The sequence below is a fragment of the Centruroides sculpturatus genome, unplaced genomic scaffold, assembly GCF_000671375.1.
Source record: "Centruroides sculpturatus isolate CEXI.00-Female unplaced genomic scaffold, Cexi_2.0 scaffold92, whole genome shotgun sequence".
In the NCBI taxonomy this organism is placed as follows: Eukaryota; Metazoa; Arthropoda; class Arachnida; order Scorpiones; family Buthidae; genus Centruroides; species Centruroides sculpturatus.
In genome coordinates, this window is record NW_019384394.1 from 481,883 (window position 1) to 494,894 (window position 13,012).

General features: G+C 28.7%; 1 protein-coding gene across 1 annotated transcript; it reads left to right on the forward strand.

Annotated features, from left to right (window-relative positions):
* Positions 1–1,340: 1,340 nt before the first annotated feature.
* On the forward strand, positions 1,341–3,791 carry LOC111618309. The gene is made up of 3 exons (XM_023359810.1): positions 1,341–1,558; positions 2,487–2,812; positions 3,138–3,791. The coding sequence occupies exons 2-3, from the start codon at positions 2,804–2,806 to the stop codon at positions 3,756–3,758; spliced, it is 630 nt and encodes a 209-aa protein (XP_023215578.1). The 5' UTR covers positions 1,341–1,558; positions 2,487–2,803; the 3' UTR covers positions 3,759–3,791.
* The last annotated feature ends 9,221 nt before the right edge of the window (positions 3,792–13,012 follow it).

A 13,012-nucleotide genomic window follows, 5' to 3' on the forward strand; every position in this document is an offset into this window, starting at 1 on the left:
AATAAATAAACAAAATTTAAAAAGTTTTGCTGATTTGTCTGCGGTCTCCGCTATCTCCCTACGTCCCTCTAAAAGTCGCCACGGTTGGGAACACTGGTGAGCAGACATCTAGGGTCTAAATAAGGCAAAATGTAATCGCCAATAAAAAGGAGAAAAAATTTAAGATTTAAAACTATAATTTCTTGTGAACAGCATTTTGGGCCCCCTTTCCAAGTGGGCCCTGTGCGAATGCACCTGTTGCACCTGCCTAGTTACGGCTCTGCATATGAATATAAAGTTGAATTTTAGCAGAAGAATAAAGTCCAAACTGTTGTTGAATGACAATCTGACATTTCATATCACATTATAATATTTAAATAATGGTAAGAATTATATAGAAATGCCACTAAAATAAGAACAATTCCTAAAGTGAAAGCAGAAATTTGAAAAGTTATCGGCGAAATTGAGTGGCAGTTGTGTAAAAATGTAATTGAAAATTGTCAAAAGAATATGAGAGTCGTAGGGCATTTGTCACATATTCTATTCCATATTTAATTGTAATGTTTACCGTTTAAAATAATGTAACAACTTTGCCAATTAATGAATAAATAATACGTATAATATGACAAGATAGTAAAACAAAACTAACAGATATAATATATTTAAAAATTTATTTTATCAGATTCATTATTATTTATTTTCAATTGATCATTCCTAAAAAACGCAGAAAAATCATATAGCGTGGCTTTGAGGAAAAACTCACTCTTTATCGATGATTAACGTATTTTAAACATGTAAACTATAAATTATTGGTAATATCACAAATAAAATAAATATTACATGAAATATATTTTAAAAATATTTATCAAAACTATAACCGAAATGAGAAAATCAAAATAATAGCCCGCAACTAATTTAGAACTTTTATAGTTAATTGAATTGCAGATACTAATTCAAAATTTCTTCGCAAATGTTTATATTGTTTTTAAGTGTATAAATTTCAAAAATTTAAAGTTATTGTATAGATATTAATGAGATCACATCAAAGACAAACTGTGTTAGATCTACTTGTGTATGCAGCATTGTATAATACACATTGCAAATTCAAATTAATATAACTAAAACAGTATCTTTCTCAAAATTTAAAGTAATAAAACGCTAATCTACTTAAATATAAAATGAATAAAGATGAAAAATATTACATCTTAATCTCAATTACTTAAAAGTAATTGATACATTTAACTAGGAATTTCTCATAAATAGTTTCGAATGACTGCTTTAAAAATATATGTAATAAAAAATTTGCAAATAATTCAAAGACTTATTGGGTGTTAGAATGCTAATATAAGGTTAGAAACGAGGGTACTCTTCTCCCTAATGTCCTGATTTTATTTCTAAACAACTATAAAAAAATATTTTTTGAATAATAATTTTAAAACAATCATTCTTTTTTTAATCTAGTCCACAAATCTTAGATCGATGGCCTTATAGTAGCCTACTATTTACGCACAATCGTTCCTTTTCGATGTTTCAAGAGGAAAACGTATGATCAAGGCAAGGAATTTTAAATTATGCCTAGGTCAGTAAAACTGATTATTCATATACAGTTATAAATCATTATAAAAATATCATTCTGCGAATAATTAATTTTTATTAAATATTAATAAATACTATAATGTTTCGTGCTAGTTTTCTAGCATAATTAACTACTTTTTCAACGTCAGAAAATTGCTTCGGGATAATAGGTCCTTGCCTTAATGATTTATGTATTTTTTTTTTTTTTTTTAAATATATATACTCAATTTCTGTTTAGCTAGATTTTAATATTAAGAAAAAAAGGAGCACCGTTTGGTCTCTAAACTTTTGGGTTATTGGATTTTCTTGATACATATCTTTTACATAAACATGTTATCATATTTACTTAATCTTTTCAAATTAATCATTTCTGCAGCGATTTATAATAAATCTATATAAAGTTATAAAATGGAAAAGCATTCAATATACCAATAAACTTCAAATTCTTTCAACCTATTTATTTAATGAACCGACTTACTTTAATGCCTGGCTTGTATTGAATATAATTTTGAAAACATTTAACTTTCTAAGGAAAATACTAGATAAATAACTATAAAATTTTTAGTTAAAACTGAATATTTATACTTTCCTTGAAATAAGAAAGCGTAAAAATAAACAGATAAATTTGTATTTTTATGAGAATTTTAAATTAAAATTATCAGGCGTTAACCCCCAGTAAAAAAGATTCGATTTTCGAAACTTTTTTTCATTTTATTTACTCAATATTGATTTTTAAAATCAATTTTCGTGTGTTAAAGTCTAAGAACCTTTATATTTTGGGTGTGGTTTGCTTTTATGATTTTATTTTATTTTTTATTTTACTATTTTTGACAAAGAAGGAAGATTTTACAGGAAGTCACCTTCGAAAACATATCAACACTGGACATCTTTCTTTATATTATTTTTCTTATAATTTTTTTTTAATTTTCAAGTTTCTGACAAAATAATTACAGTACATATAACCTGCCGAAATCAGATGAGAATATTTTGAATGCCATGTTGAATATTTAGAACGGAATCGTGTTCAAATAAATCGTGGAACTAGAACAAACACTTTGAAGGTCATGACCGTGACGTCATCCAAAACAATCTCTATATAAAAGGAACGAAATTTCCAGAGAGATATATAAATACAGGAGACGATCCAAGTGTTCATCACTTGATATATAGTTTATTGTACTGTACTTGGTATTATTTAATATTCATTTATTTAATTTTAAAATATTCTACACATTCGTGGATCTGCAGTATGTATAAAGTAAGTACTGTATTTATCATTTCAAATTTTATTAATTTATAGAATTAATGATTAAATTTTCATCATTATTCAACTAAATCAATCTTTTGACATCCAACTACAATATTAATATTATTTATTTTCTTACACTAAAGTTAATTTCAATAAAATATTGGTCTAATATTCTAAATTTAAAGATCTTGTTTTATTATATTTTCCCAGTTTCTCTTGTAAATAACTCTGCAAACTTATTAAGAATTTTATATTAAAATTCATTTTAATTTAAAAATAGAGTTAGCTTTTTGGTCTTGTTTTGTTTTTTTCTTAACTTACAATTTATTTTTAGATGTTGGCGATTCAATGTTACGGGCTATTACTTCTCTGTTTATCGAATATTGTTTCCTCAAAAAAGTTAGATCAACCGATGAATTTTAATGCGGAGGCAACAAAACTTTTAAAAGAATCAATTGCTTCAGGAGCAACCAAAGAATGGATTGATGGATGGATGAAAGGCTGGCAAGAAGGATTTAGTTTCAAAAAAAGTGGAGCCGATCGCGCATTAAAAATAATGGGCTCCAGTTCCAGCGATAATATTCCACTTGTCGTTCCTACTAGTCACGATTACCAAAGTTTCGTTAGTCGTGGACGTATGAATGGCGAAAATCAAAAACAAGGACAACTGCAAAGTCAAGCTAGTAACCAATATAAATCTTATAATAATCGTGGTCAAAGAATGCCAGGACAGAGATACAAATTTGTAGGATCCTTCGATGATGGCCGTAGAACATTTGGAGATTTCCAAAATAGCCGATGGAATAGTCAAAAAGGAGTTTTTGAAACTTTTCTTCCTTTAACAGCAAGTAGCTCCAATAAGAAAGATTATTTTGCATCTTACAACAATAAAGGACAATATAAACCGTCAATGCAAGGCGATTATAGTCATACAGTATACATATACAAGGAATAAGATGTTTTTATTAATTATCTATATTCATCATAATTTAGCATGTAAATATTTATCATTTTATCATTTTTTTACGAATAAAAAATAAGCTTATTTCATTATTCAGAGTTATTTTTAAATACAGTTTTTCACAAAGCTGCACTTCACGAGAAATTAATCTTATCAATTTTCATTACAGCATTGTAAGTTATGTTTTTGAGTACACAGAATTGAATAGAATATTATATTTAAATATCAATTAAAGAAAAAAATAAACTTATATATTAATAAAAACTGTTTATATAATTTTATTCATTTAAATAACCTACAACAAAAACTAGGTATGTGATATCTCTAAGTTTATAATTAACTTTAATCAATTCGATAATTCATAAAATATTTAAATCAAAGTTAAATTATTTGGACATATTTTTAGCAAGAGAATTTTGAAATATAATATCATTTAGTCTGTGTTTTATACTGTGATATTATAATAAAATAAAATAAAAATCTCAGTCGACTGTTAGAATTATTCTCAGTTTATAAACTCGATATAATAAGAGCAGTTTTTTCAATCAGTCTGTTAACATGACAGTGATTGATATTGTAACATGATGATTATAGATAACAGTAATGAACATACTGTATTCAATTTTTTTTAAAATCTAATTCAACTTTTTCGTTAAAAATCAAACCTATATTTATATATTCTGCTCAGACAATAAATCAAAAGGACAAAAAGACATAGGCCTATAAGTTAATACAGAAATTATATACTGATATAAGATAAAAGAACTTAAGTATATTTATAATTTTAATATGATGTATCTTAAGCCATAAGTTCGGACAGAGCTTCATGGCCCACTGTCTCTCCAAATGCCTGGCGGCGGCACGCTTTAGGGCACGATGTCCCTCAAGTTTCAAGTTTATATTTTAGTTGCAAAGGAAAAGAGCATTTTATAAACTGGTATCTGTACCACTCACCGCAACAAAATATTAGAATCAAAACAATAGTCCTTGTATGTCAAGTCACAAACATTATTTTTAGGGAATTTGTGTCAGAAAGTCAAACAATGAATGCAGTTTTTTGTTGTGAAGCGCCGAAAAGGTTATCGGTCAGAACTCGTCACGTAAGACCCACCATGCCGTTAAAGAAAGCGGCAATGGCTATTGACACGCCTGTGTCAATAGTCATCTTCGTATTGTGGGTACTTCGGTTATTGACACACATTTCTACACTGGTGTGTCAATGTCCTTTCTTATGTTAAACATACTGGCTTTAGATATTGACACGTATAAGGAGCTTTTTAAAAAGTGTACATAGACTACATCTTGTAAATAAAGACTTCACTACTAAAACTTTATTATTATATTCTATATTTTTATTTCTAAATAATTTTAAAAGGCATATTAAACATTTGAAATACAATAAAAGCGTATTTTAATACTATATATTCGAATTATCGACATTTGTGAAATTAAAAAAAAGGAGAGTGATTGTATTTTTGAGAATAAAATATAATTAAATTTCAAAATAAAACGATGTACTTGAATGTTGAACGTGGTTTCAGGTTTATTGCGTCCAAATGATGTAATTATAGTATTTTATTTACATTAAACTCGAATTTCTTTTGTGTCGGATGAATATAAGATCAAATCTTATTTGTTTATTTAAAAAAATGTGATTCATTTTGAATTCTCTATTAAATGAAGATGTAAATAAGTACGAAGTAGTTATAACTTATAAGTTTCCTTTCTGGATTTTCTGGAAGTGAGAAGGATAGACATTTCGCTATAAAAACTGACAAGTAATTTATCTAGAATATGCGGAAGAGATTCAGCCAAGAAAAAAAAATCAGTTTGTATTATTTTTTGCCATTAGGTGAAGAAATGGCGCTGCAAGCAAGATAAAAGTAAAACTGTAGATATAAGAAGTAGCGACAAGTAATTAACAAGGCGGTATTTTTTGTTAATTCTCAGCGTGTACATTAAAAAATATTATGACAATTTTTTGCATGTATTTTTTCGAATAAAGATATAAATAAGTCTCTGTTTAAAAAATAAAACCTAATCATTAATAATAAATTAATAAACTATAATAATAAAATGCAATATAGTAATTTTCAGCAATATGGAAAAAAAAATCTTTCAGAGTGAACGACAGAAAATGAAAATGACGTGTATTCGCATCTTTATTGACGTTAAGTTATATAATTTTGATTTAAAATGATAATAAATAAAAATAAAAATCATTATAGAAAAGGTTATTCTCGGGACTAAACTAATGGTAGAGGTATGGATGTTTTCCTGTAAAATTTGTCGTGATTTAGCATGGAAGAAGTAAACAAGTCTTCTCTAATGATCAGCGCTGTGGAGTCGGAGTCGTGGAGTTTTGGTGTTTTGGCCGGAGTCGGAGTCGTCAAAAAATCCGCCGACTCCGACTCCCTTTTTACTTACCAACTTGTTATGTATATGAAACGGAGTCGGAGTCGGATGACAAGGAAAAGTCGGAGTCGGTGGATTTTTACGCGACTCCACAGCCCTGCTAATGATGAACACCATATTCATTTGCTCCTCTACTGATATGTTTAAATAATTGAAAACGAATTCAATTTAGATTGATTATTCCTATATATTAAAATTGTAGTTATAATCACCTTTTCTCTGAAATAAAAGACCTAACATTAAAATGTTTCTATAAAAACACAAAAGATAGAAGATTAAAAATGGCAGTTATCAAGCATACTGAGCTATTTTGGTATATCCAATGTTTACTTTATATGTGTAGTCCTAGATATAAAAGTAACGACATGTTTTTCCATGGCTTTTGCCGACAATTGCTGTCTATGATTGGCCAAGAGCCACAAAATAACAGGCGAGATTTTCTGGTCCAACGATAAAAGTTATTACTGCTTGAGTGCTGGTTTAACGTTATTTTATGCTTTTTACTCGTGCATGAAATATTTAAATATGCCGTCTTAAGTATCTTAAGTTCCATATTACTGAGAAGAGTTGTGAAGGTGTATTGTGTTAACAAAGATAAATGAACACAGTATAGTATACTGTAGTTTCTTTCATAAATTTTGGCTAAGCAATGAGCAATTCCGAAAAAGAGCTCTAGAAAATTTTAAAACAATAACTCATGCTCTTTAATTAAATTTTTAAATATACAATTTATTATATATTTGGTTTACATTTAATTGTACAGAATAGTAGATGATTGGTTTGCAAGTAAGTGAAATTAAAAGTGTTTTTGTATAATTTAAAAGTACTCATAATTATGTAATAAGTAAATGTAATTTAAAAATAGAATACAGCTATAAGTTAATGCTTTCAAATCCAGTTTATTTAATACTTTACCAAATATTTTCTGTGTTATGATTATCCAAGATATCTTCAGGAAATTCAAGTAAAGCTATCTCAGTTAATCAGGACTCTACTTTATTAACTTTCTGATATACAGCATACTCTCGATTATCCGTATATTCTTATGTATCGATAAAAATTTACATCAGGAATACAAATATTAATAGCATTAAAATAAAAAAATCTGCGTTATAAACTTTTCCTATTTAAAATGGTATATTGAACGTCAGAAGGTCAAGGCATAAAGTAAATGGCCTAACAAGTACAGTAAGTGCAATTGAGTGTTAATTAATTAATGCAAGAAATTCATAGGGAAGAACAAAGCGTTAGTTCAATAAATTTTTCTGAATTTTCTGTTTACGTCGAAAGTTTTATTGATATATAATCAAATAAAACAAGCGATTAAAGTATGAAAGAACATTAAATTTTATTTGCATTTATTTTTGTTGTCAAGAGTAAAAAACATTCCGTAATTTGGGCTGAAAATCTTGTTCCACTTAAGATTAATACTGCGTTTTTTAATAATATAATTAATTAATTTTAAAGTAATGAAAATGTAATTTATTCTCAATGTTGATATTGATTTATTTGAGATGACTTTCAAAATAAACCTACAGTAATTCTCTCTTATGAGGCCACCTTCGAGATACACATTTTCTGGCTACATAAGTGAGATGGCCACTAAGGTGTTATGAAAAAAAGTGACGTACAGAACTGTAATTAGTTTAATACAGATTATAAAAGTAAAATAAAATAAAAAGTTCATTTAGCACTGTATACTTTATAAAATACAGTAATCCAAACTTACATACAGGGTAAAGTTAAAAGTTCAAAACCAGAAATCAGGACATTGTGAGGTAACATTGTGGCCAAATTTTATGGATACCAAGTATCAGGTGTGCACAGACGGATCTATATAGGGACTAATAGGGCTTAAGCCCTAGGTCCTCAAGTGCCAAGGGCTGACAAAAGTTAAATTATCATCATAAATTTTGAATACTTTTTCATTATCAATGCGCACTTATCGTATAGTAAAAAAATAGTTAATATTAATATAATAATAATAGTGATAATTTATATTATTATTTGTTTTATTGTAATCTATGTAACGTAATTGGTCAGGTCACCAAGTTGAAATTTTAAATCCACTGTCTCGAATTCGAATGCTATAAAGAGACTAATAATAATGGCCAGCCTGCCTGATAATGCAATGGCAATTCTTAATCTAACAAAAAATGGGGCCCCATTGGACTTCAATAAGCCCTAGGCCCTGAAAAACCTACATCCGCCCGAGTGCAAGTCGTTCTCATATTTGGTATTTAAAGTTGGAACGAGTGACTAATATGAGTGCACCTATCAGAGAATATATGATAATTTCATGACGAAAGCACGACATAGTCACTCATTTCAACTTTACTTTGAATACCAAGATATGAGAATGAGCGTATCCCCACCCAACCCAACCCAACATTGAGGAAGAAATGAGAAAAGTGTAAAGTCCCGTTTTCACTTACGGAAAACTATTACGGATAAGTAATGAGAAAAAGAATACAGAAAAATGATTTTATTGATTCTGTCCGGAATAAACATTGTATTTCAATTAAATTCGGAAAAAATTTTAAATATCAGGTTGACTATTATTATAATGTCAAAACTCATGTCAATGTCATATGGTCAAAATGTCCATTCCGAACTTTGTTCCTACTGCAGCCCATATTGTTTCTTGCGGCATAACGTCCTTAAAATCTTTATGTGATTTGGCCCACCAGTGGCCAAGCGGTCTTCGTACCCTGAACAATGGGAATTCGGTCGCCTCGCTCGGACGGGCTGGCCACGTGGAGTTTTCGGGATTTTCTCCATGTCTGTAACGCCTAATAATAAGGGTCAGTTTTCCTTAAACTCTCGGAAGGTATCCCCTAGACAGATCGCCCAAGTGTTGCGTTGCTTTAACTTAATAAAACAAACTTTATGTGACTTATCATATAGATGAGGATATTTTACGAACTTTTTCTATAAACGATTTGATAAAATCCCGATTACTCTTTCTCTTAGACAGAATTAGGTAACCTAATAAATAGGCTATAACAATTTGCAGGGCTTATCACACCAAGGCCTTGGTGTGATAAGCCTTGCAAAAAAGCGTTGTTTATTATTACTCTTTCTCTGTTTCGCCATTTTCTTTTGAAATTCTTGATACCACTCATGATGGCAAGCTACTGCACATTTCAAGTTGATTACTATTGGTTTAAGAAATTCCTTTTCCAGATTCCGTAGAGTAAAAGTTAAAACATGCTCAATAACATTTTCTGAATTCGTTTTGTGAGAGCGGGGCATGAGTAGCTTCCTTCTGAATTCTACCCGAAAGCCTTGATTCTGCTTGCAAGTTTCCAACAGACAAGGAGCGTCTATCGCTCCCTGTCTGTTGGCGGTTACTATAGAAACAAACCCACAAGGCATTTTTTTAGCGGTTCCCCAAGGAAAATTCTGACTTATTGAACTGCATTAAAGCCTATTTACCAGACAATTCGCTTGTTATTTAAAATGGTTATTAATTCACAAAATTAAAAAAAAAAACTTGCTTAAGATTTTATAAAACATTTGATATATAACAAAACTATTTTAGTAACATCTAGATTTCAACAGAATTTAATAAATTGAAATAATTAGAATTATAACATATAATTATTAAACTGAAATGTTTTATTAATTAATTATCAGCAAAGATTTAAATTTTTCTCTGAACAATTTTAATTTTGCAAAAATTTGCTATTGATATGTGTAACTCAAGTCAATTGTATAAAAGTATTTTAAGTTATACCTAACACTTCTATATTGATAATTTAATAATAAAACTTTGCATTATTTGCAATTTTCTCATAATCTTACTGGAGATATTTTTCATATTTTTTTAGAGATGCCATTCAATTAATAAACTACTAATATATTACTGTTTTGTTAAATTTAAATCAATTATTAATATAAAATTTAAAATGAAATGAAATTGATATAAACATTGTATAGATGATATAGTGGAAAGAGACAAACTAATTTTTTTTGTTATATATTCTGAGTGATTGCAGAGCTTTTAAAGTGATATTCAAAAATTAATATGCCCAACATTATAATGTTGAGAATATTAATTTTACAATGCATTGTAAAAAATTCAGTGATATTAAATAGGTAAACAGATTTTAAAATGTTTCTTTATTGATTATAATATTGCTACTTTTCTTTGATAATGATACAACTAAAAAAACTGATTTTGTTTCTTTCTACACAAATAAATGCCTTAGGAAGAGTACTTTTATCATGTGAAATGGCATATTTCTACCTCCAATATATAATAGAGATTAGATGTGTGTTATCAACTTGTATTCAAATGTTAGTCAATTAGAATTTTTAAATGCTTCCCTTGTAAAATTAACAGTTTTTTTAATTATGTCACTATCAAAGCAACACAGTGATATATTTCTAATGAAATTTGATTTTTAATCATTGAATAATTTCAGTTAATTCAATTAACTGAAATTATTAAATTATCTGAAGAGAAAATGAATAGCTAAAATAATAATTTTTATAGTTTTATAATTATATATCAGAAAATGCATTAACCCCTTCAGTCCATAAAAATTTTTGGGAAGTAATGTGAGGTTCCTAAAATTGAGCCAAAATTACAATTAATTATAAAATTCCTAAGTTGGGAAGTTTCGGTGGTCATATTGGACCAAGAGGGCATGTGATGTAGACCAGAGAGAAGAAAACTACTTACTTATAGCCTATTAAAAACAAACGTGACGCGATGATAAATGATGGTCAACCGGGAGAGAGGAAGCTTTGTCAAGGTGCTCACAAACAAGTGTTGGGTCTAAACAACTGAGAGAAAAGGGGGGTTAATGACCAAAAGGGACATCTATTAAATCACGTAAACCCAAAACTGCTAAGGGGTCACAAGAACATCTGGTAAATCGTTTAAGTCCAAAATGTCAGAGAAAAGGGCCATAATGGAGTAAAATATGAGTGCAGACTTCAAAAGCTCCGTCAACACCTCTTGGACCTTTAGACCTAGATAGGTCTCGTCTTCGCCGGGTGACAAAGGAATGACCAATTGGGGTAAGGGAGAAGGGAATCAGGACTAATCAAAAACGTGAGATTTGAGGGAAAATCATATAAAACCCCAGAGTCTCATGGTCAAGGGTCAGTTCTCCTCTAAATTCTGACGCCTTCTCTCCGAACTGTTCAGATGTACCCGGTCCACTTCAGTCGACCCCTCCAGACTTTCAAGATTTAGAGACTTAGATGATCCTCTCACCTCTGTTGTCTTTGCCCAAGGGCTGCACCGACATCATCGACCATAGGACAACCCTACTGCAAGAATGACGAACGTCATATGTAATGCAGAATCCTTAAAAAGCAATCTGCTTTTCTTTGTAGTGTAAGTTAGTAAGTGGCAGAGGCAAAGATAACAAGTGTCTTACAATAACCAACACTTGTAAGACACTTGTAAGACACCAACACTTGTAAGACACTTGTCATCTTTGCCTCTGCTGCCACCACCCACATAGGACCAGTCCATAGGCTTTTCCTGATGCGCAATTAACTTACTGCCGCCTCTTAAATATTGGCAACCTTACAGTAATAGCTTACTGTAAGGTTGCCAATATTTAAGAGCTATTACTGTAAGGTTGCCAAGGTGTAAAGAATTGAATGTTAAGTATATATTGAAAAATTATAAGTCTAGTTATTGAAGAAGTTATTATTGAGCTCAATATATATAATAAAATTCATAGGTTTAAATCTCATTTTATGAAATCATCATAAAGAAACAATAAAGTTTTATATTGTAATTATAGAAAAATCATTTTTAAAAATAAAACTTTAATTCAGTATTTTATAAACTTATAATCAAAGTTATATGATAAAATTTGAATTATTTTAAGTTTTTAATGACCTGTTTGTGACATGCATATCACACAATATAACAAAATATAAAAAAAAGTTTTAATCTATATTCTGCATATGCACACATACACATACATACTGTACATACCATTTTAATACAATAATTTCTATTGATAATAATAATGAAGACACAAAAATAATTATAAAACAGGAACATCTATAAAGAAATTTTAAATTCAGCATCAATGAACAATATACAAAAAAAGTAAAAGAAACTTTTAAATGCACAATAATCTCAATTTACATTGTTTTAAACATATGCATTCTTTAATATTAATATTATAACAAAGTATAGTCCCATAAATGTTGAATAATGAGTAAATGCTAGATTGAACATAAGTAACTGTTATAATACCTTTATATACAATGAGCACACCTTAAGTCACCAACTTTCTATCACAGGCTATCAGAAAAATAAGAGTTATAAAAATATTTTGTAAGATATACTTGGTTGTATATCATACTTAAAATATCAATGCTCTTTGCAATTTATTAAATGAAAATATGCAAATGATTATTTCTAATGATAAATAATGAGGTATCCAATTAACTTCAGACAATACAATTGTTTTTAACATGAATGAAATTGAGATTCATTTGTGGTAAACTTCTCACAAGGAAACCTCCCAAATATATATTTAAAAATTAAAAAATCTTTTAAATAAATATATATATATTTCATATTCAATATGAAATAAATATGGATTTATTTCATATTGAATATGAAATTATGAATATATAAATATGAATATATTGAAAGTTTAATATCAAAAACAAAACAAAATTTCATATAAAAAAAATTAGATTTACAAATGTGCTTATTGTTTCAAAATGGATTAGTTCAGTAGAAATGAGAAAAATTTATTTTTAAAATAACAGATTAATTTTATTTATTTTGTTTAAGAAGGAATTAATTAAAACCTTTCCAAAATTTATATGGATTTTCAAATGAA